Here is a 26,098-nt window from a genome sequence, read left to right as displayed (position 1 = left end):
ACTTTCAATATACACCCTTTTGTACAAGGTATTTTGTTGCTTTTTTCATTTAAGAAATTTTTACTAGTATATGAATGGAAATAAAAAAAAACTGTATTAAAAAAAAAAGTTTTTTAGGGAAAAATAAATAAGAAAATAAAAAACTTTAAAAAACCAGTAATTTATAAAAATAAAAAACAAACCTCTGGTAGAGCTTCAGCATTCTCATGTTGGCCAGGAAAATTTAAATGATAAACAATAAAGTTATCTAACAGAGGTTTTAATTGATGAAAACAGAAAAATGACTGAAATGCAACTATGTGATTCTGACCAATGTCATGCAGAGTTAAAAGCACAGACTTTTTATTTTCTGACTTGCCTTGAATGGCCACAAGAATATCACCTAAAAGAAAAATTATTTATTTCAATGGAACAAAGAAATTTAAACAATTTTAATCTAACTTATCATAAAAAAGCCTGCGATTTGCTATTAGTTTCTTATAAAAAATGCTTCTAAACTTAAAATTTTTTCTCAGATACCATCATAAATAGTTGTGTATTACTGCACTATAAATGTATTATTTGTTTACATTTCTTGCAGGTATTAGATAAAAGTAAAAATAATTCTAAAATTTACTATTTTATAAATTCTATATTTTTAATGGTTAATTAATCAAATGGCAATTAATTTTTTTTTTATCAATTAACCGTTAATTGGTCACCATCCCTAACACATAGGCTTTACAATCCCCAATCCTAGGATATTGAAATCCCGGATCCCGTCTAATTTTATAACCCCGAACTCCTTGGAATATTCTATAAATATCCCTGTTTTAGAAATTACAAAACTATGATTAAGACCTGCGTTTAAATGATTAATAACTGTTTAAACTGCATCAAATAAAACAAAAGTAACAACAAAGCTATAAAACGCAATGCAATGTTTTCATTATTGATTTATAAGTTTAAAGTAAGTTTAATCAATCTTATATATTGTGACCATTACTGGCGCGTTTATTAAGAAATAGTAAGTAAGGAATTTTTATTAAAACTAAATTATAATAATATAAATAATAACAATAATAATAACATTAATGGGAAAAAAATTAAAAATTTATTTGTATAAATTTATATTTTGTTTTTGTAATAGTAGAGTATATTCATTTAAACTTTAAAAATTCAACTTAATAAGAAAGTTAAAATAGTTAATAAAGTCTTATATTTTCTTTCACTTGTCAAATTAGGATACCATGTCAAATTTCATAGAGTTTAACAGCAAAACCCCTATATGAAAACATTTTCTGGGCAACAAAGAAAATGAAACAGCAATGTGTAAGCTAAGTTATTGCAAAAAAAAATATTGAAAATTACTGGTGGATCAACATAAGCTCTTCATTCGCATCTATTTCAGTTACATAAAATAAAATTCAATTACATAAAATACTTTTTTTACTCACAGAGTAAAAAAAGTAAAATTAGTTTATATTTTTCATCGAATATGAATAAAGAAGACAGCTTGTCTGAGGTGCTTGCAAGATTAACAACTAAATATGGGATTTCTTTTAACATAATATGCAGTTCCATTTATATGTGTTGGGCTAGCTATGAGGCAATTTGTCAACATACCTAAATCTCCAAACACTGTTTAAAAAATGGTACTAGATTTTTCTAACAATATAAAGAATGTTATAAAAAATGAATTAAGACAAAAATTTACAGTGGAACTGTTAAAAGTTTTCAATTTTTTTTGATGAGTGGATATCGATTCAGAATACTTGTTATTTGAATATCAATTTACACGATAGAGACAATTTTTGGAATTTAGGTTTAGTAAGGATTGCAGGGACAATGCAAGCTGAAAAGTGTGTAATTTTACTTAAAGAAAAACTCTCTGCGTTTGGTTTGAATCTTCAAAATAGTATTGTGAGCATAATAACAAAAGGAACCAGCATAATGAAAAAAATTCAAAAACTATTGCAGATTAATCAACAGCTATGCTTCGCTCACGGTATTCAACTAGCATGGGGCTTTCAGTGGCTGGTGAACATTAACTCAGAAAAAACTCAATTTTTTTCAGCTAATCATTATTGCAATAATCTAGATTTTCCTTTATTTATAAAAGGTAATGTACTCAATGAGTCATCTACTCTTCCTCATCTAGAATTAATTCTTACTTCCAGGCTTGGACAGGAATGGCGTGCGATCGCAGGCTGTTACTGACCACGCTTATAATATTTTTTCTTTACAATTTGACTCGGCGGTTTTGATGTTTTAACAATTTAAATGCTATAAAAAAAATTGTTACATTATGAATAACTTGTTGATCTTTTTTAACGTTTTTATTTTATGCAAAGACTTTAAATAAAACAAAAAATTAATTATAGTGATTGTTTAAAATAAACGCATTTTATGTAAATTAACAAATAATGTTATATTTAAATTTTTTTTATGTAGGCATGTTCTGTATGATAAATTTAAACGTTTGAAACTATTTCTTGAAACTATTCCATGTCTTTCTAAAAATCTTTTGAAAAATAATTTTTTAAGTTTCTTTAAATTATGAATAAGTTAAATTAAATTTTCCATTGCAATGGAATGATTTAATTGCTTAATTTTATTTATTTTTCTAATTTCACAAAGATTTGCTAAAAACTTTGCTAAAAACTTTTTTTTAAACTTGACTAACAAATCAGAACATGAAATAAGTAAAAATTACTATTTTAAATAGACTACAGTATTTTTTGAAACGTTTTTTTTATTGTGCAACTTTTTGGAAAAAATAAATGTTTATACAATTTAAAAGTAATTTATATAACACTTTTGATTAATCTAAATAAAATTTGTTTATTCATTAAACAATTGTTAGAAGTAATCTGTAAAAGCATTTTGCATGACTTTAATAAAACCTTTCAAAACATAAGTTTTTAAGTAATTCAATCTTTAATGCAATTAAAAACATAACAAAAAGTAATTTTTGCTTTAAGTTTGAGTTATTTAAGTTTTATTTTAGTGCTTAAATATTTTCTTTTTTTATAAGGAGTTGTTTTCTTTTTTCATTAATTTTGTTTTAACTTTTTTCCTAGTTTAAGCTAAGCTAGCATTTCTTTTTTCAGCGCATTTCTAAAATGTTCAAAAATCATCTAAAAATCTAAACAGTCGTGATCAAGTTGTCAAAGAACAAAATTATTTGCGTGGTCAGCAATAGCGCTCAATCGCATGCCATTCCTGTCCAAGCCTGTACATGCCATTCCTGTCCAAGTCGTTCTTTCTTGGAAACAATATATCAAATCGATTGCAAAATTAGCATCTGCTGAGGTTGCTATCATGCTCACCACCTTCTTACTACAGATTCTATTCTTTACCTCTATAAATCTCCAATTCTTCCTTGTATGGAATACTGTTGCCAAATGTGGAGTGGATCTTCAAATGATACCCTTTCTCTTTTAGACAAGGTGCAAATTGTAAACATAATTGAACCTGCTCTTGCAACCAACCTTCAACTATTGTCATATAATCGTAATGTTGCTTTTTGTTCTTTTTCTATAAATACTATAATGGCGATTGCACTCAAGAGCTAGTGTCTCTTAAACAGACACAACTAAACAAACACAAACTTCATAAGTGCAAACTGACATAAGTACAAATAGCATAAGTGTGAACTAGCATAAGAGCAAACTTGCAAAAGTGCAAACTGGCATAAGTGCAAAGCAATTGCAAAAATTGGCAAAAGTGCAAACTGGCATAGGTGCAAACTAGCATACATGCAAACTGGCATAAGTGCACTAAAAGAATTTGCAAACATTGGCATAAGTGCAAATCAGTTGCTAAAACTGGCACAAATGCAAACTGGCATAAGTGCACCAAAAGAATTGGCAAACATTAGCATAAATGCAATTGGCATAAGTGCAAACTGGCATAATTGAAGCAGTTGCAAAAACTAGCATAAATGCAAAATGAAATAAGTGCACCAAAAAAATTTGAAAACATCGACATAAGTGCAAATTCTCATAAGTGCAAACTGGCATAGGTATAAACTGGCATAAATGCAAAGCAGTTGAAAAAACTGGTATAATTCACACTTATTCCCATTTTGCAACTGATTAACACTTATGCCTGTTTGCACTTATACCAATGTTAAAAAATTCTTTTGTGGCACTTATGCCAACTCGCATTTATGCCAGTTCGCACTTGTGCCAGTTTTTGTAACTGCTTTGCACTTATGACAATTTGCACTTTTGTTGATCCTTACTTATTCAAGTTTTTGTAACCGCTTCACACTTATGCCAGTTTTTGCAATGCTTCGCATTTGTGCTAGTTTGCACTTATGAAATTTTTTATTTGTCTAGTTTTTTTCCTTGAACATGAGTTTTTTGGAATTTGCTCCTTTCATCTTGTTTTCCTGATTCATATAATTTACATTCTTTTAAGTCATCTGTTAATCATTATCTTGCTTTATAAACTACATCTTATTTCTTCCATTAACTTCAAACTCTAATAGTGGTTAGTTGCAGCCTTTTCAAAAGTGAAAATTTTGACAAAAAAAAAAAATATTATAAATATTATAAAAGAATTATAAATAAGGTTTTCAAACATATCATCAAAATATCTTTTTGGTTTTAAAAATATACGCTTATGAGACCTGTGGTCATTTGAACCATAATCTTGGCATAACTTTGGAGGATGTGAATCAATGATTCAGTTCAAGACATCAAGATCATTTTTAGAGCATAAAGGGACAGATACAGTAAAAAGATGCAACTTTGCTTTGATGAGTTAAGCAAGAATGAATTTTGGTCGATGGAACTAGAGATGATAGCTCCTTTGATCAGCAACAGTGACAGAATTTGTAGTAAAGAGAAAGAGATGCAACCTTACAACAATGGAATAGTGACTTAAACATGGCAAATAAAGCAGGACCAACTACATTTACTTTTTGTTTTTGAACCTTGTCTAGAAAAGAAATAGGAATATCAACAATATTGTGATAGTTTGTTTGCAATAAATAATTGAGTTTTGTTAGATAAAACTCACAAGTAATTGCAAACCCCAAGCACAGACAGAAGAGAAATCAGATTTAAGATCAGCTACCTATTCTGAGTAATCCAAATGATTCAAGAGCTGAATTAGAGGAAAAGTTTTTTCAAATAGTTCTACTTTATTTTTGAGAGAGGTAATAAAATCAGACCTATGAATTCCAAATGGAATGTTCGACTTACCTTTTTGTTAATGACACTGTTAATCTTATTGTGAAAATAGATCTCTTCGGTTAAAATTTCAATAATAGAAAATAAAGTTGTTTACATACAAATATTGTCATTTTTAAAATTTCATATACTTTTATCACAGGGATTACAAATTTTATATGGTCATATTTTTTGAACGCTTAGAGATTGTAAAACAATACTTAAAATTTATTGATGAATAAAATTTAGTTAAGAATAGCAAAAAAATTGTTTCATCAACTTGTTGCTCTCACGTTTGGGGGAGAGTGTTCTATTAAAGTTGGTGAATTAAAATTATTACGTATACGTGGTAAAAGTCACATAGATAATTGTGATGAAAGTCACGCATTCATTTATGATTATTATTTTACTGACTATTGTAGCTTTATAATTGTCGTGGGAATTATAACTTTGTATTTAGGTACGATTTTTTGTAATAGAACAGAAGGTTGAAAAACGCTCAGATAGTTGCTTTTAATATATATATATATATATATATATATATATATATATATATATATATATATATATATATATATATATATATATATATATATATATATATATATAAATGAATGCAATAATGCAACAAGCTATTTTGGCTTTTATGCCACCAGTATTTGATGGCAACCATCAACAGTTTATCCGTCAACTGCAAACATATATTGCAGCAATGGACATTGACGAAGCAAAGAGAAAAATGATAACAATAACATGTTTCTACCACAGATTTATTCTGCATTAGAAGATCTATGCTTGTCGGCATACCCAGAAGACGATTCAGTGACTTACAAAGAGATCAAGGAAAATATTATGAAGCTTTTTAAACCAAAGTCATCTTTAATACTATGCTTTGGATTTGCAACAATTAAAAAGGCAAGTAACGAGAGTGTGACAGAATTTTCACGACAGATTGCAAGATCTGCTAAACGATGCAAATTTACGGATAGAGATGACAGGATGCACGACCAATTTATTACTGGCTTTAACGATGGAGCTACGATCAAACAGCTATTGCTGGAACCTGAAGAATTTACATTTGCAAAGGTTGTTGAGCTTGCTGTTACTTTGGAACGAGTGACTCAAGAAACCTGACAGCTGGATGGTTCCGATAACATGATGGTTGCAGCAACATTGCTACTTCCCCAAAATAAACAGAATGTTCCGAATAGCATAAATTGATTCTGGATGCTCAATTACAGTGGTTCATGCTGAATCTACACATGGACTTGTTTCAAAAAGTGAAAAATTCATCACAACTTTGGGAGGAACTGTGTAACTAAGTACTAGGTAAAATGGTAATCAAATTAGAAATTGATGGAATATATCGAATGGTTAATTCATTAATTGTAAAAGAATTCGGGTTTGATTTGATTTTTGGAATGGATGCTATTGAAAAATTTGGAGGAGCTGTATTCTATGGTGATAAAAACTGTACTGTCCGAATGTTAGCATGTGACACAACAAAATGTGGTGCAAATAATATAAGAAGTAAAGAGAACAAAATAAACGAAAAGAATGAAATAAACGAAGAGAACAAAGTAAACGAAGAGAACGAATTAAACAAAGATAACGAAATAAACAAAGAGAAAGGAATAAACAAAGACAACAAAATAAAACATCAGGACTTTACGGCAAAGTTTTACAGAAAAAAGTGGACAGCATTGTGGAACTGGAATAAAGAGCCCGCAATTAAAAATACGATCAGCGAATACAAGATGAGCGAAGAGCATGAACGTAGTTACCAAAAAGAAATAAATGAATCAACTCTAGCATTCTTGTGCCGTATAACAAGCAAGCATTAGGACCACCTAAAGTATTGATACCGCTTATGTGTGATGTGCAAGAAAATAAAAGTAGAAAGATACGCCCAGTGGGAGACTTCCGAGCTCTTAACGAACTTGTCACACAGCAAATGCCAACATTTATCAAGAGAAACTGCGTCATTGGAGGAAAATTGAAAATGCAAAAATTCTTGATCTTAAGAAAGCCTACCTTCAAATTCACATTGACAAAAAACTGTGACCATATCAAATTGTGATTATAAATGGGGAACGATATTGTTTCACCAGAATGTGTTTTGGCATCAACATGGCTCCAACAATAATGACTACAATTTTTTGTCATGTGCTCAATATGAATTCTACCGTGAAGAAAGCATGTGATAATTACATTGATGATATATTTGTCGATGAAAGTGTAGAAACAGCTAAAAATGTAGCGAAGCATCTTGATAAATTTGGGCTGCAGTGTAAACCTCCAGAAGACCTAGAAAAAGGACATGTTTTAGGATTGAGAGTTGAACGAAATAAAATTAAAATGGAAGTAGGACAATGTAGTACAACTTGAATCTTCAAATGCAGTCACACGATCACAGCTTTTGAGCAATTCAGGTAAACTTATTGAACATTACCCAGTGGCAGGAAGTTTGGGTTTACAAGCTTCATACATCAAACGATTAGCTGGAAATATTACATGGAATGAGTATGTTTCTGAAGATTGCAAAGAAAAAGTGAATGAGTTGCTTCACCGTTTGGGAAAAGAGGACTTGGTTGATGGGAAAAAGCTGGTACCAGTGAATGGAAAAGCTGAGCTTTACTGTGATGCATCATCCATAGGACTTGGTGTAGTTCTTCTAATTGGAGGAGTAGTTATTGAAGATCCAACATGGCTACAACCAACAAGTGATATGCACCATATTAATATAAGTGAACTAGATTTGATACTTCGAGGGCTAAATTTAGCCAGTAAATGGGATATAAAAAGAACTCACAGTATACAGCGATAGCAAGAGCACCGTGGGATAGTTAAACGCAGTTTTACAATAAAGAAAATAGCAAAAGATATTAAGATTATTGTACAATGGATTCCATCTGAACTAAATTTGGCTGATCGACTTTCATGAATCTTTAAAAAATGGCGCAGAACAGTGTGTGCAACTGGAATAATCCAACAAAAAGACATATAAAAGTTCACTCAATTGGTCATTTTGGTGTCGATCAAACATTGCAACTTTGTTTACGAAACAACCGGAATCACGTAAGGAGGTTTCAGCAGTAATTGCAAGTTGTAACCAGTGCAACTCCATTGATCCTTATTCTGTAAAATGGAAGCATGGTCAGCTGAGTGTAAAGCAGAATTGGAATCCGGTTGCCCTCGGAGTAACGCATGTAGGTGCAGAACTGTACTTATCAATGATTGACAGCGGCCAATCACGGTATACAGTATGGCGTAAACTGGTAACCAAAACAGCGGCTGAAATTATCGGAAAGCTGGAAGAATTATTCTCCTTATTTGGACCGCCAGTTTGCCTTCTCACGGACAATGAATTTCGTTCACATACGCTAACAAGGTTTGCTGACGAATGGGACTTTGATTTAGAATATCGAGCAGTTCATTGAGCTCAAGGTAATGGTATCGTTGAACACATACACAGAACAATTAAAAGAACAGTCACCCGCTCACGTTGTTCTATCGCTCTGGCAGTATTATTATAAAATGAGACGATATCATCAAACTGTAGTAAAAGTCCACCGCAGCAATTTAAGCAAAAACCAAGGTCATTTATTCCAGGTGTCAATACACGTAAGAAAGCCAAAAAATATGAAGTAGACAATATATTCAAGGAAGGTGACAATGTTTGGGTAAAACCAGCTCAAGAAACATAATGTGATTAGTGGTGGATACCAGGTATCATGCGAAAGCAAAATACCTGGTCATTCAACATCAAAACAGCAAATAGGGTATTCCCACAATATATCTCACATTTGCATCGCTGTATTCCAGACTCTCAGAATATAAATGACTCATTTAACGATGGTCTTGATATACCAAAAGACGAGGTTGAGAACGGTAAAGGGAGATATAACGAGAATGCCGTTCAAGTTTGAAATGATTCTCAAGGATGCAATGAACAAAAGATAATGTGCTCCAGATGAATAATAAGAGCCCCGCAACGATTAGACTTATGAGTTAATTCACCAAGAGGATGAACTAACTCATAAGTCTAATCATTATAATTCCCATGACAATTATAAAGCTACAATAGTTATTAAAATAATAATCATAAATGAAATAATGGAACAATGCAACACAGGGTGGATAAAATTTTAATTCTTTTTTGTTTCCAGCCTCCAACCATTGAAATTTTCTAAAAAGCACCATTATTTGACATGAGTATAAACATACAAATGTTTGAATTATGCTCCAATTTGTTTAATCTCAAACACTAAAAAATGCTGGATCTGTCACTGCCACATCTCTTATTTCTGAAGCAAATTTGCTTCAGAATTCAGCATTTAAACACTGCAAATGGACAATAAATATTTATATACATATAAATTTTCAGCTTAAGACAAATATCTCAAAAAAATATGTAAAAAAAAAAAAAAAATTTAAATGTACTTTTAAGGTTCAGAGTTTGCAATTAGGTATCAGATTAAAATTCAAATTATTAGAACCATTCAATCACAAGAAAGCAAGAAAGCAATCGCAGTTACTAACTCCTTGAATCCACTCTTCTTCTTTTTAATGGTTTTTTACAAGAGCTTTTTATTTGATGTAGCTTCTGAAGCTTCTCCAAGCTCATCACATTATCTTGAATAAATTTTACTGTAAGCACAGCAAAATTGAATTGTTTATTACGAAGTATTTTTCTTAAAACAAGAAATATGTTTCTTTTTTTAAGAAATAAATATCCTACTTGCAAGTGACCGAGGTTAATATTTGACCGAGGGCAAATTTGATAAAATATAGTGGGGCCGGGTTTGTGATTAAGCTGCATAAACACTTATACATCCTAAAGTAATTTTTTTAAATTCAAAATTCATGTTACATTTTGCATACATATGCATATGTAAAAATCATTATGATCAACATGATCATCATTATCATCATCATTACTATCATCATCATCATCATCAAGATCATTATCATCATTATCATCATCATCAACAGTACAAAAGAGGAAGGCTAAAGCCATCATCATCATCAACATCATCATCATCATCATCATCATCATCATCAGGCTTTAGCCTTCCTCTTTTATGCTGTTTCTCTAATATAAACAATCTAAAGCATTTTTTTTCTTAGCTAAAGCTCATTCATACATTATGTAAGGCACTATCTTCAAGTTTTCTCACTTTTACTACTACCATTTTTTAGTAAAGCTGTGACCTAAATTACTTTAATCTTTTCTACATGCTGTGACCTAAATTACTTTAATCTTTTCTAACAAATGTTGTTCGATATAACATTTTTTCTAATCTGTCTAAGATTATGCCTTCTTTTCTTGTTTTGCTAGAGTTGCACCACACATCCATCTAATCATCTTCTCTTTAGGCAAATACTAAACCAAATAAATACTAAAGTTTATATATAAATAAAAAGATATTATATACCAGCATTTAAATAAATAGTAAACATATAAATTTATATCCATAATATGTATGCATAAAGTGCATCTTCGAAGCTTTTATTCCTTCTGGAATAAAAGTTTGGAAGCTTTTATTACATCTCTTCAATTTTAAGTCAAGCCTCATTCTTTTCCACATTTTTCACCATCTTGAGCAGATGTTTTATCAAAAATTAATCATTTTTTTCATCTTTTTTGCAAGAACATCCCTCTTAAGAACAAATGTTCTTTCATTATTCCAAGAAGCCAATGTAAAAAGGTCCTGTCTGATGTTAAGCTCTGTTATTCTCAGTTCACTAAATCTTGTATCTTATATCAGATGTTAAGTATTAGAGACTTTTGGTTAGTCTTCAACATTGCCATTAACTAAAGTAAGTCTAACATTTAATCTCAAATTCATAAGTCTGATCTTTTTACTTCTTTAGAGTAAAGCAGAGTTATTTGCAAAGAAATCTTACTCTAATTTGACTCTTGAATATAATGGTCCTACTCTTCCACTTAGTTAAACAGATTAACCCATTGTTATACATCGAAATCATTCTGGCTTTCAATGTTAAAGTTAATTCTGGATTAAACACTTCTACAGTTTGTGCTCCAGAATAGATTTCCACCATAGTCTTAAAAAAGTGTTCTCCAGAACTCTCTTCAATTTTTGCTAAACTTTAAAAAATGCTAAATAGGTAGTTTCAATTTTTCAAAACTCTAGAAAACACTTTGACCTCTCTAACTATTTTACGATTAGTCTTCACTTTGTTATTAGTTTCTTTATATAAAGGTTTTGAGATTATTAAATTATTTATTTGTAACTGCAGGAATAAAGTTATTCTTGAAGGCCTACCCTCTTTTTTATTTCAAGTAACTTTAAGGGTGCCACAAGTTCCATCTTTACTCCTGTATTGTTTCTTATCTACTATAACGATCTTCATGAAATCTAAAGTGGCTCTATTTACTGACAACTCAATTTTATACTCTTGTCTTGACTAAAAATCTTAACTTTTTGATTGCTTAGAACAAGCAGCCAATTTTTAATATGATCTCTCTTCTTTAACATGCTAAGGCTTGCAGTGGCTTATGGATTTAAATTCTGGGCTTAAAATCCACTATTATTGTTAGACATTAAAACTCATTTATTTACTGCAAAAAAATATTGCAATATTGTTGGTATTCCTGTATTGACAAATAACAACCCTCTTACTCTTAGACATAGTCTAAAAGCAAATTTTAAATGTAATTAGACCTGCTTTATCTGCCATGCCTGAGCCACTCTCTCATTGTTGTAAGGTTGCATTTTTTTTCTTTTTTCTACTAATACAATCATGGTCAATGCTCAAACGAGCTATCATTTCTATAACGATAAATCAAAATTCATTCTTGCTTGGCTTTATATTCAACAAGTTGCATCCTTTTAATGTATCTATCGCTCTTTCCCATCTTCATGTTTTCCTTTTTTATACAACTTACAACTTTTTATGTCTTCAGTTATATTTTTCCGAGTATTTTAACTTATTATCTATTTCAAAGTAACTCATAACTTAATAGTGGTTGCTTACAATCTTGTTGGAAATAAATTAGAAGATAAAAATATATAAATGTATGCCAGTATTTAATATTCAGTAAATGTAAGCATAAAATTATAATTTAAATTAATTAAATTTTATTCTAGCCCCAGCTATCAACCCTTACTAAAAAATTTCATTAGAAAACAAAACCTTGCAAACCTTGCATTTTATGACACTAGGCATATTAAAATTTGTTCATGAGGGTCAAAATGGGATGGGCTAATGAACATTATTGATGGAGTTTTATACTTAATAAATTAATATGTTAATGGAGTTTTATGATGAATGAATATGTTATGTAAAATTGTTATGGAGTTTTACACTTTATGTTCAGCTTTGTCAGCTTTAACAAACTGTGTGAAAAAATCAATTTTAAATGATATATTTTTTGTATTTATTTTCTTTTTATATTTGTTTTTATTTTACTTTATTTTTACTGAAACACAAACAAAATCAAACCAAATGAATAAAAAAATAAAACATTTAAATATTTTACTTTTTAAAATCATGTAACCTGAGTACTTTTTAAAATCATGTAACCTGTGAAGTCTCCCCATTCGGCAGGAGTTTCACTTTTTTCTTATTAGCAAGTTTTAACCAACTAGATTTCTACTTTTTTTCTTTTTTAAAGGGTTTTTTGGTCTGATTTGTGTTTTTGCTTGTCTCTTTTTTTTAGGCAAAGACATACAGAAGGCAAATTGATCATGGTGGGTCAATATCATAAAGTCTCCCTCATATCTATTTTTTAAACTTGACAGCTCTGTGTAAATAAAAAAAGTTGTTTCAGTGGTCTAAGAATATTTTTAAAGAAGAAATGTTAAATATTTGATACAGTAGAGGCAAGTTAGTACTTATGACAGAACTTAAAACTTAATCAGGTTTTTCGTTTTAAAAAAGATGCAAATTTTCAACAAAACTACTTTAGTTCAGTTTACAACAACTCAAAAAATATTTTTATTCTAAAACTTTACAAAATTTTAATTAATTTATTCAAAAATATATTCAAAATCAATTAAAAACAACCTTTACATAAGCTAATTATGAAGTTTCATGGTGGTAAATTCAATTTAAATAAAAACCATTCAAATTTACTAACTTTTTATAGATACATAAAAAATTTGAATATTTGCCAATTTCAAAAAGACACATCATCACTTAGAAACTAACTAGAAACATGATTTTACTTTATTTATCTAAAAATTTATCTGGCTTTCAAAATAAATATAATTTTTATAGTTTAAAAAAAATACTTTTTTTTTGCATATTTCCACCTCTAGACTACTGTGAGCTATTATATAATGGAAGTCTCTCACTTAAATACTCCTTCAAAGAACAAAAATAACTAAACTAATGCAAAAATCATGTATACAAATATGTATACTTTATTTCATATTAAAGCTTTAGTCTCTTGAGATATCTACAGATTTCTTGAAAATCTTTATGGTTTAGACACTTTGAATTGATTAAAACCTTTACATCTGTATAAACAAATTAATTATTTGTTTCCAAAGAAAATATATTTTTTAAAAGCAGCCATATTTAACTTAACATCTATTTAAAAATAATAATATTACTATTGACTGCAAAGAAAAAATTGAACCCTACTAAACACATAATGAACTAACTTAAATTTAACTCCAAGGTATAATCACAACTAGAGCTGTTGATGGACTGGGTCTGGGTCAGGTATCAAATACCCTACACGGATCCAGCTTTTGAGTGTGTAGACATGGCCGTGGGTGTAATTGAAACAGTTTTCTCAGCTATCAATAATGAAAATACTTAAAAACTAAAGCAGTTAGCCATAAAAAATTACAATAAGGAATGAGTATCCAATAGACTATTTATCCAAGGAGATCACAAACAATCTAATCAGGGGCATCACAGACAATGCTGCCCTGTGTGTCTTCCTTATAAAATGTGGTTTTTATTTGATTTTCCTGAAAATATGTGATACAATTTTTTTTTCTTGGTTATTTAATTGTTCCAAGAAAACCCAACAGCCTGTCACAAAACACCGCAGAAGAACACTTACCTATGAATTTCATGCTGCTTTCCTCAGTTATGTTGCGATTATAATTAGAGCTGGAATCTAATCTTTGACCTTTTAATTTCAAGACTCTAACCATTAAAAGCATTCTTTGTTTTTACCAGCATATATATGATCAAAAAAATCGCACAATTTTAAAGTTCTGACTGGCATTAGTTAGGAAAATGTTGGTCGGGGATATAATAGGTATGTATAGTACACTACTTATTCAGTTAACTTTTTTCCGTTTTTTTTCAAATTTATTCAAGCATAGCAAGGTTATTCATTTAATAATTAATAGAAAATACTTTTTAAATGTCTGTAGTTCTTGTGCTTTTTTTCTTGAAATTTTAGCGCGATTATTTTTTTATTAAGTTTAATCTAATATTAATTTATTCTATTAGCTAAAACGGTTCATTTATGTATTACTGGTTTTTTAAAATTTTTTTAGGTATGAAGTCTATTAAGTTTAGTTTTGATATAGTTATGTTAAGCACTTGTGAAGAAGAAACATTTTAACTAAAAAACATTGAACTTTTTTTAAAATTGATACAACTTAAGGTTTTCATTAAATCCATTCAAAACAAGGACTGTGTCAATGTACACAAAAGCAAACTTAAAACAAGCTATAATGCCTAACAGAACTGTTATTGAAAAATGATGTTTAAATCCTCTGGGTTTCAAACAAATGATTCAGATAAAGTAACTTTAATTTGGTGTAAAACTTGCCAAGAATGATTAGAGCTTTTAAAATATTTAGAAACAGAAATGTTTGTATGCAGAACATCAGTCATAAAAAAGAATAACTTTTCAGACCATATTTTATGTTCTCATACGCATGTGACAGCTGTGTAAAGTTTATCATTTACATACATAAAGTTACAAGTTCATACTATGCTACAATTAAAAAAGTGTTTTTTAATTAAAGAAAGGAAAATAACGAGTAGGAGAAGTAAAATCTTATTCCCAATAAAGATTAGAACAATAGAACATAAACTGTAAACAGGTATAAATCGTCGTCTCATTATTTTAAACAAATTGCAGTTGACAAAATCTTTTAAATCACATTAACTAAATTTGTATTTCTAAACAACGTTCTTTCTATAACCTTTATATCTATTTAAAATACCAATAAAAATATAATAAATATTTTTTTTTGCTGTTGTTAAAAAAACATCAAAACTAAAAAACCACTAATTTTTAAATTTGCTATATACTTACATAGAGTTCAATTGCTATATTCTTTAAAATATTGTTGTCTAAAGCTAAGCTTTTAATCATTACCCCTTTTGTAACAGAAAGCAAAAAATCCAAACAAATTATTTGCCGACCTGACGTCAGCTTAGTACGGTAACCTCATGCATATATTTAAAAAGAAAAAAAAAGAAACTATTATATTTCATGTTTTAGAATTTGCAATTAATTGGAGTATTGAGCTTGATAATCACATAAAAGATGTTGTATATATTGAGTTCTAAAACTTTACATAGCAGGGCTCGAATTAACGCAAAAAAATCTATTCATAAAAAAATAAAACTTTTGAAGCTCCCCTCCCCGGCACCACTTTGCAGTAATAGGGGTTTGCATTAGTATAAAATAGTATCTTTGTACTTTAGTTTGTAATTGTTACTTTTTCAACATAATATCTCTCATACTTAAATATCTTATAATTTTCTCGTTTGGCAGTGTTTGAAATAGCTAGGTTCTACTAGCTATTTTAAACACTGCAACTTAAACTTTTTAAACTATAATTCAAGATGTAAACTATAACAGTAACTTAAGACACAAGCTCTTTATGTTGTTTTAGATTAACACAAGTTGTGTTAATCTAAAACAACATTGCGACGCTGTTTTATACAATTTATAACATTAATAAGGTAAAATTTGTTTAAAATAAAACAAAGTAAATAATTAGAATTGTTCTAATTAATTAATTAAAATATTATCGTCATAGAACTATAAACTTCAAATTTGCGCAAAAACATGCTATTTATATACCATATGATTAAGATCAAAAGAAAAAAACATTAGATGACACGTTTTTCCCAATTTATTGCTTCTTGATCTAGCATCTTTTTAAAAATTTAGGTATAATTAATTTTTTCATTCAAATGGTTTTTAAGTTGACATTTTTATTCAATTTTTTTGTTTAAATTGTTTTGTAATAAAAAGTGAGAGAAAATTTTTTTTTTTTTTTTAAACATCTTCATTGCCAACAAGGCTGCAAGTAACCAGTAATTAGAGTTGGAAGTTACTGGAGGAGAAAAGATGAAGATTGTAGAGCAAGATAACGATTGACAGATAATTTTAAGGATTGTAAATTATATGAATCAGGAAAGCAAGATAAAGGAAGCGAATTTCAAAGAACTAATGTTCAAGGAAAAAAACTAGACGAATAAGAAGCACTTATTTTATAATTTTGGAACACTTACGAACAGTCACAGAAAAAGGATGAGACTTAATTAAATGACAAGTAACACGAGAATGAATTTTAGTAGATGGCACAAGAGATGCTAGCTCTTTAGAGCAGTGCCCATTATAGTATTTATAGAAAAGAGTAAGAGAAGCAACATTATGACTAGTGAATCCATTTTTTTGTAAAAAACTGAATTCCGGATTTTTGGAATTACAGGAGATGAAATCCGGAATTCCGATTTAATTCCGGAATTATTATAGAAGAATTTAAAAAATATAAAGAAAAGAAAGTACATTATTTTTTAACATAAATGAATTTAGTTCAAAACAATAAAATTAAAACAAATTACAAAATAAGGAAATATTTCATATTAAAATATTTTTGAACTACGTAAATAAAATTGCAAAATTTAAGTTCAATTTTCATTTCGATTTTTGAAAAAGCTTCTTAAAAAGCACTAATTATCCAATGTTTTGTCATTGAGCCTTGATCGAATTTTTGTTGAAAATGCTCCTGCAGCGGAAAAAGCGCGCTCTGACTCCACACTAGTTGGTGGAATTGTTAATAAACCCTTGTAAAGATCTTCCAAAAGCATTTTGCGGGATCCCCCTTCATCCCAAAATTTCATTTCACTGCGAATTTCGGAATGAATCGATGATTTTTGTAGAACTTTTGACCGTGATTCCGAGAGTGATTCCTTTATCTTTTGATGAAGAATTTCCTGCAAGGATAACTGAGTTTCCAATGATTCTATAGGTTTATCGTCATCCATTTTAGTAGACTCAGATACTGTCGGGTCTATTTCTAATGCTACTTCACCACTAAGTCTTTGGATTAGGGATATGATAATTTTGGTTATTTCAGTTTTCGAGCGACGCAAAATGTTCTTGTGAATTTTGGTTTTACCCCCATTATGCAAATAATGAAGAACATCGGATACCACAGTTCTTCTTCGATTAATTTGAACTTCAAACTCTTTTTCCATTTCACGGCCAATTTCTTCATTCTCTCAAAATTTTCTAACACAAGCGTAAATGTTGCATCCGCAGAAAGTAAATTTGCATCAGCACGGCATAACGCGTCTACGGCTAATTTTATAGGCTTTGAATTTCTAGAAACTGTAGATATTATATTCCATTCTGAATCATTCAAAAATGTATCCGCTTTGATATCAATTATTGCCTTTTTTATTGAACTTTTCAAAAGATTAAAACGTTCTAACATGGACATCAGGCTACTCCATCTAGTCTTCGAATCAAGCAATAGCTGCAATTTCTTTCCATGATCTTCCTTCACATGTTTTTGCAACACTTCATTTTTTAAAGGGGAACGTTGAAACATTCGAACAATTACCCAAACTTTCATGATTACATTTCGCAATGTAAACTTTTCAGTAATTTCTACATCACATTCATTTCTCGTCCCCACTTGCATTCCTTCATCATCACTTAAATCTTCTTCATCAGAGTCCAGATCTAGGATACTCTCATAATCATCTTCATCTACCTCTTTCTCTGTTTGTTTGTAGATCACATTTACAATTGCAATCTGAATTGCATTAGCAAAACACAAAATTTGTTCAAATGGTAATAATCTACCCACTTTTTGCATCATAGAAGCACCATCAGTTACAATACACGAAATGTCGTTCCTTATATTTAACTGAAATGATTCTAACTTGTCCTCTAACAATTTTACACAATTTTCAGCCGCAAATTGACCATTAATTCGAGAAAGACCCAAATTCCAGATATTTTTCGACCCATGAACGTTAACATTCATATAACGTCTATTTCGAGAGGACGTCCACTCGTCCAATGTAAGACTAAAGCATAAATTCTTTTTTAATTGATTAATTTCAGCAATTTGCAATTGTTTAATTTTTTTAGTATAATCCATCACGACTTTCTGTATGCTGGTGGGTGATTTTGGAATAACACCGAATCCACGCATTGTTAAACATTTTCTTAAATCGTTTGATGTACAAAAAACACGAAACAGTAAACAATCAGAAGCAATCATTCTAGCTACTACGGCAGGAAAAGTTTCATCTTTTTTTGACTTGAAAAAATCAATGATCGTGTTCGTTTTTCTGGTTGTGCTCACAACACTATCAATACTGTCAGATGTAGAAGCTGTTGTACTTTCATCAAACTTTCGCTTGTTCAAAACTGTGTTGTGCTTAGAACGAAGATGTGTGTGCATGGGAGTTGTACATCCACCCAATATCTTTAAAACTTGCTTGCATTGCATGCATTTTGCCACCTGATTTGTTTTCCCTCGTAGAAAATATTTCCACACTGAATTTGATGAGCTTTCTTTTGAAATGTCCATAAAAGTTTCTTCAGATTTATCTACCATACTTGGGTTGGGATTTAAAACAATAACAATGAAAGTCTACAAAATTTTTGAAACATAAAATTAATATAATGACTTACTTTGTCTGCTCTGCATACAATTTAATTTCTTTATGTTAATATTTCATTAAAAAAAAATTTTAATGCATTTGCAGTAGCCTAAGCCTACTAAAATTTAAATTTTTTGAATTTATAACAATGAAAGTACACAATGCTGCCATCTATAGTAAAAGTTCTTCTAAATTCAAAATTCTAAAAATTTCAAAAAAAAACTTTTGTTTTGTTTTTATATTATGTATTTATTCCGTTTTAAAAATTTTAATTTTTATTACTAAAAACTGTTGTATTATACTACTGAGGATGACAACTTTGTTGTTGAAAAACGTTTTTAGTAATAAAGTTAAAATTTTTAGAACGGAAGAAATACATAATAAAAAAAAATAAAAATAAAAAGTTTTTTTTGAAATTTTTATGAAAACAGTTCTAAATAACTTCAAAAATTAAATAAGAATTAAATAATCGAAATTCTAAATTTGAAAAATCCGGAATTTGCGTTTTTGAATTCCGGATTTTTAAAAATTCAAAATATGACAGAATTTCAGAATTCCGAAATCCGGATTTGGATTCACTAATTATGACGATATGATAATGGTTGAAGATTGGCTGCAAGAGCAGATCTAACTATGTTTACAATGCATTTTTGCACCTTATCTAAAAGAGAAAGGGCATCATTAGAAGATCCGCCTCAGATATGGCAACAGTATTCCATACAAGGCCGGATTTCAGATTTATAGAGATAGAGAATAGAATACTAAGTAAGAAAGTGTCGAGCTCAATAAAGAGATGCAACCTTAGCAGATGCTAACTTTGCAACGGATTTGATATATGGTTTCCAAGAAAGATCGGAAGTAAGAGTTAATCCAAGAAGATGAAGGATAGATGACTCATTGAGTACATTACCGTTCATAAATATAGAAAGATCTAAATTATTGCGATAACGATTGGCTGAAAAAATTGGGTTCTATCTGTATTAAAGTTCACCAGCCACTGTGAGCCCATGCTGTAGCAGATGTGAGATCCTTTTCAAACTCAAATGCCCCTCCAAGTGATCAGAGAGTGTTGGCTTCTTATCAAAGTAGTTCTTCTTACAAAGTAGAAAGTTTCTTAATAGAAACTTTTTACTTTGAAAACTATTTTTCAGGAAACAAAAAATAATTAACTATTCAAAATGTTTGAGATATGAATAAAATTGCACTATGTTTTAAATCTGATATTGATACTGTAGCTAGATCTATATTCAATTTTCAATACTCCTCGCTATGCCATCGGGTATTACAGATGTTGCTGCAATTAAATTATTAATTATTGAGTTGAAAATCTTTTAAATTTTTCTAATTTTTTTTATTCTTTACAAATATTCTAATTTCAATTTCAAAAATTATTTGAATAAGAGAATTTCAAAAGACTAAAATTCTTTTTTTGAAATAGATTACTTTTTGAAAAAAAATCCTAAAAACAACTTGCGTATTTATAGAAAATGTTTTATCTTGATATTTCTTTAAATAAAATGAAAATATTTAAAAAATGGGATTGTGTTTTTTATATTTTATTTGAGATTACTTGTTAAAATAACTTGTATGTTAAAGCTTATGTGTTACAATATATAAGATATAAATAGAAACATATGTTAGTTAACTTTTGCAAGTCTTTTAGTATATTCAGACAATCAATACTGTTTTCGATCCTCTCGCTCTACAGCTGACTTGCTAACTGCTGCGACCGAAAGATTTTATTGTGCATTAGATGGAGGCAGAGAGGTTAGTGCTATTGCTCTTGACATATCTAAGGCTTTCGACAAAGTTTGGCATGTTGGTCTTCTCCATAAGCTTGTTTCATATGATGTATTCGGAAAAGTTTTTGAAATTATCTTTATTAAAGTCATCTTTGAAGGCCAACACTCTTCTTTATTTCCAGTAACTTCTGGAAATAAAGAAGAGTGTTGGCCTTCCAAAAGGATAAAACCTCAAGGTTCTATCTTTGGTCCTATTTTGTTTCCTATCTACATTAATGATCTTCTGGACAAGCTTACATCTAAAGTAGCTCTTTTTGCTGATGACTCAACTTTATACTCCTGTCTTGACAAAAAGTCTTCTCTTTTCGTTTGCTTAGAACAGGCAGCCGATCTTGAATCTGATCTCACTTCTGTAACAGATTGGGAGTCACAGTGGCTTGTAAATTTTAACTCCTAAAACACTCAGTTATTTATTGCAAACAACAATTACAGTACTATTGATATTCCTATATTAATGAATGGCAACCCTCTCACTGAGTCCTCTTCTTTACGTCTTCTTGGATTATTGTTTACTATTGACCTTTCATGAAAAAACCATATATATAATTGATTGCTAAATTAGCATTTACTAAGGTTGCTTCTCTTTATCATGGTTACCATTTTCTTTCTTCTGATTCTATTCTCTACTTCTACAAACCTCATATTTGGGCTGGTTCTGCTAATGATGCTCTTTCTCTTCTAGACAAGGTGCAAAAATGCATTGTCAACAAAGTTGGATCCGCTCTAAATGCTAAGCTTGAGCCTCTTTCCTATTGTTATAAAACTACATCTCTTTCTCTTTTCTACAAATACTATGATGGATGCTGCTCAAAGGAGCTATCATCTCTAAAAAATCTAGCCAGTTAAAACTAAAACTCATTTTCGTTTGACTTGCCATTCAGTAAAATCTCTCTTTTTTACTGTATCTGACCCTACATGCTTTAAAAACTTTTATTTGTCTATTTTTTTCCCCCATACTTCAACGCTTTGAAACTCTCTCCCATCTTCATGTTTTCCTGACTCATACAATCATTAACTTTTTAAGTCTTCTGTCAATCCTTTCCTTGCTCTATAACTCTATACTTTTTTTCTAGCAACTCCCAACTCAATAGTGGTTGCTTGCACCCTTGTTGGGAGTGAATCAGAATTAAAAAAAAAAAAAACTTAACTGGTTGTTTTGATTTAGTTTATAAGTAAATTTACTGTGATGTATTTATAACTTAGTATATAATAGCAGGCTTGGTCAGGAAGCGGGAGCGACCACTATTGATTACTGACCACGGAAATATTATTTAGTTGTGAAAAACTGACTAGATTTTTTAGTCATTTTGAGAACATTTCAAAAAACAAAAAAAAAGCGCAAAAAAGATTAATTGGACTGATAAGAAACAATTACAAAAAAAAATTATCAAGAAAAAGAAAATAACTTTTAACGCAAAAAAACTTAAAGTAAAATAAATTATGTTTATAACAAATTTTATATAAAGTGCTTAATAAGGAAACAAATATTCTTTTATTTATCAAAGAGTATAATATAATTTTTATTTATATACTCGTGTCTTACTTCCAGTACTAGATTAAGGAGGGTTGTGTTAGAGGGGGTCATAGCCCTGGGCCCCGCATTGTTAGGGGCCCTGAAATAGTCAAGGAGACCTTTTTTTTAGTCAAAATAGCCCCCAGCCCCGAAAAGTTCAACAAGATTGTGATAAAACTAACGCTATTTTTAGTTTTATTTAAGCTAAATTATTTTATAAATAAAAAAATTATTTTTTTTAATAACTATTTTATGCTTCATGTAGTTTGAAAAGTTTAACATATCTGAAACAATTCTTCTTAGTAAGATGAGCAAATGAAATAATTAAATCATTGAATTACTGTAGAAATTAAATTAACTAGATAGAAATCAACTAAAAAGGTTAAAAATACTTTGTGAAGAGGCAGAACTGTTTCACAATACCGCTAATGATGTTTAGTGAGTGGGCTTTTAAGGCCAATCTTTATTCAAATTTTTTTAGTTTTGAGAAATAATTTTTTTGTTGATAACAAGTAGAAATTAATAAACAGGGCAGGGGGGAGAGGTTGACTTACTACGCTTATGGTGGATGGGAAAATTTTCTAAAAATTAATTAATAAACATCTGCCCCAACCACTTCATTAAGTACTCGAGAGTAAATATATATACATGTATATATATATATATATATATATATATATATATATATATATATATATATATATTTGTGTTCTGTCGTGACCTCAGGCGCAGTGCTTGTTCATTCGCCAGTTACTTTATATACATGTTTGCATTTAGTAATCAGGAACTTCTTGTATGTTAATTTCATAATAAGTTTGATTAACTTCAATGATTATTAATAATTTCATTGAAAACGCAAATATTGTTGAAAGTCTTTTTGTTTACAAAATAAATCGTAAAGATTTCATAGGAATTAAAAACAGATACAGGGCTCAAATTAAGCGTATCGCGAATTGCGATTGCTTTTCACACCTTTGCGATTAGTTTTGTCTTAAAAAAATATTTTAGCGATTTTTTTTTTTCCCATTGTTAATTTACTTTTTTTTCTAATTTAGCTTTTTTTTTTACAATTCTTAAAAGTAATGTTTTTGCTATAAAGTATGTAACTCTAAATTTATCTTGAATAGAATAATCATTTGCTCTTTTGCGCAGAGATTTTCATTCAACCTAAAGCACTTTTGAATTTAAAGTACTTTAAATCTTTGCGTGGAAGCCAATAATATTTTAAAAGGTCATTAAAGCAAAAAGTTGAAAAGGGAAAAGATGTTAAAGAGAATTTTTTCTTCATTCTTTTTTTTAACAAAACAGCCTGGTTTTTATTTTTGTTTTTTCTATAAATGTTCAAGTTGTTTTTAGAAATTTTATTTAAAAAGAAATCTATTTAAACAAAATTATTTTAGTTTATTAAAATTCTCTTATCTAAATAATTTTGCAATTGAAATTTGAAATTAAAAAAAAAATTATAAAATTTTAAAAGAATTTGAAGTAAAAAGGGTGAATGAGATAAAAAAGTTTTTTTTTCGTAAATCATAAATTTCGTAAACATTTTAAATAGTTAATTATAATTAAATAGTTTCTTGAAAATAGTTTTAAAAGTTGAAACTGCTATTGCAACCATTAAACCAGTAATTGCAAAAATTAAAGTGAAAATTAAATTAAAAAAAATTAAAACTAATAAGTAATTTTACTTCTGGTCAAAGAAATTTTTTTATAAAAAAATAATTTAAGCATATTCTTAAACTTAAAGAAATATAATTCAATTTATTAAACTAAATTTTTTTGTTTCACTTTCTATTGGAAAACAATTTGAATAGAAAAATTGAATGAAAACATTTAAAAACCATTTAAAAGACAAACTTAATTATACTTAAACTTTTCATAGTACGCTAGATCAAGAAACAATAAATTATAAAAAACGTGGTATCGAATGTCTTTTTAGTGTTTGCAAATATTAATTTATTTTATCACACCAAAATGTTTTTGAGAACATTCAAATTTATATATGTTTCCATGTATGTCCGTAAAACAAAAAATTTTTGTTTTACGGACATACATAAATTTAAATGTTCTCAAAACAACTAAAAAATCTGGCCAGTTTTTCGCAACTAAATATTATTTCCATACCCAGTATTCGAGAGCGATCGCTCCCGCTTCCCGACAAAGTCTACTTAAATAACTCAAACTAAATATAAATTAAAAATATTATTGGCTTCTACGCAGAGATTTAAAGTAATTTAAATTCAAAAGCGTATTATGCTGAATGAAAGTCTCCGCGCAAGAGAGCAAGTGATCATACTTCTATTCAAAAGATAAATTTAGCGTATCCTGACTTTATGACTCTTAATAAAAAACTTAGACAAGAACATTTCTTTTAAGAATGGTAAAAAAAATGCTAAATTAGAAAAGAAAGAAAAAAAAAAAAACAAATCGCAAAAATACTTTTTTTGAGAAAAAACTAATCATGAAGGTGTCAAAAGCAATTATGATACCCATAATTTGAGCCCTGCATAAGATAGCAACTCTTTCATTATGCAAAAGTATAAATGGTAACTATAGTCAAGATAACTATGCTCTAGCTTAGACTTATAACCCAAAAGATCTAATTGTGACTATGGACTAACTTAACTACAAATTACATATTGCCAACATTGTCTTAGAAACTAACTCCAGAGCATAATTAATTTTGCTGTTTTTGAAAGTTGCTGACGGTAGTGGTGTAGTGGTAAAGCGCTCGCTTCAGAAGCGAGAGGTTTGGAGTTCGATCCCCACCACGTCCCTGGTAATACCACGCTCAACTTGTTTCCCCGCGCAGCGGCCTTGTTCATTGAGGTTCGTGTTTTGGAGTTATAGAGTTGAAAGAGGGTTATAACCACTATTGAGTGGCCTCCTCATCTGTAGTGGCCTTCATGGCCTTGATGAGGTGAATAACAAAAAAAAAAAAAAAAAAAAAAAAAAATCTGGAATAACTTAACTAGAATAACTTGAAAACTGTATACACAAAAAGTAGATCTATGCTTAAAAATAAAACCAACTCTTCCAATTTCAAAAAACACTATTTATCCTGAAAAAATGTTTTACTTGCTTACAATTAATTTTGTTACTATCATATTTTTTGTTGTGAAACATCTTTAATTTATTTAGGGGGATACTGTGTGCCCAACTTTGTATGAACCTATGATTTTTTTAGAACATTTATTTTATTTATAGAAACAACAATTTTTATAAATAAAAGTCTAATTTAATTTAATCTTAACTTTAATACAAAAAATAAAATAGAATTAAAAAATTTGAAGAGTTTAACCTTTTTTAGTTTTTACAAACTCAGTTTCCAAAGAATGAAACGCATGAGTATCTACCTCATCAACATGACGCCTAAGTGAGGCTTTCTCATTTACACTATCAAGAGTCAAACTAACATCCCAACAATCTGCTTCATGGTCATCATTTACAAGCGATCTTCTCATGGATGACATTTTCTTTACAAAACAATTTTAAAAACTCTAAAGAACATAATATATATATAATATATATATATATATATATATATGTATATATATATATATATATATATATATATATATATATATATATATATATATATATATATATATATATATATGCATACAACTATAAATGCATGTTTAGATGAGCACTTTAATATCACACTGAAATAGCCGGGTGCTAGGGACTTCAATATATTGACTATCTTATAGCCTGCTGCTGCAAAGGATAGCTGCTACATGGACTGAGGGTTTGAC

At 29.3% G+C, this 26,098-nt stretch overlaps 1 protein-coding gene across 1 annotated transcript in view; it reads right to left on the bottom strand.

Annotated features, from left to right (window-relative positions):
* LOC100211576 (USP6 N-terminal-like protein) overlaps window positions 1–26,098 on the bottom strand; it is a 36,239-nt gene that overhangs the window by 9,011 nt on the left and 1,130 nt on the right. The window contains exons 2-3 of the mRNA XM_065806160.1: window positions 25,642–25,840; window positions 183–382 (exon numbers count right to left, since the gene is read on the bottom strand). Of these exons, the coding sequence (XP_065662232.1) occupies window positions 183–382; window positions 25,642–25,813 (372 nt within the window). The 5' untranslated portion in view covers window positions 25,814–25,840. The remainder of the gene's footprint in view (window positions 1–182; window positions 383–25,641; window positions 25,841–26,098) is intronic.

Source organism: Hydra vulgaris, chromosome 09, assembly GCF_038396675.1.
Source record: "Hydra vulgaris chromosome 09, alternate assembly HydraT2T_AEP".
In the NCBI taxonomy this organism is placed as follows: domain Eukaryota; kingdom Metazoa; phylum Cnidaria; class Hydrozoa; order Anthoathecata; family Hydridae; genus Hydra; species Hydra vulgaris.
This window is presented reverse-complemented; position numbering and strand designations above follow the sequence as displayed.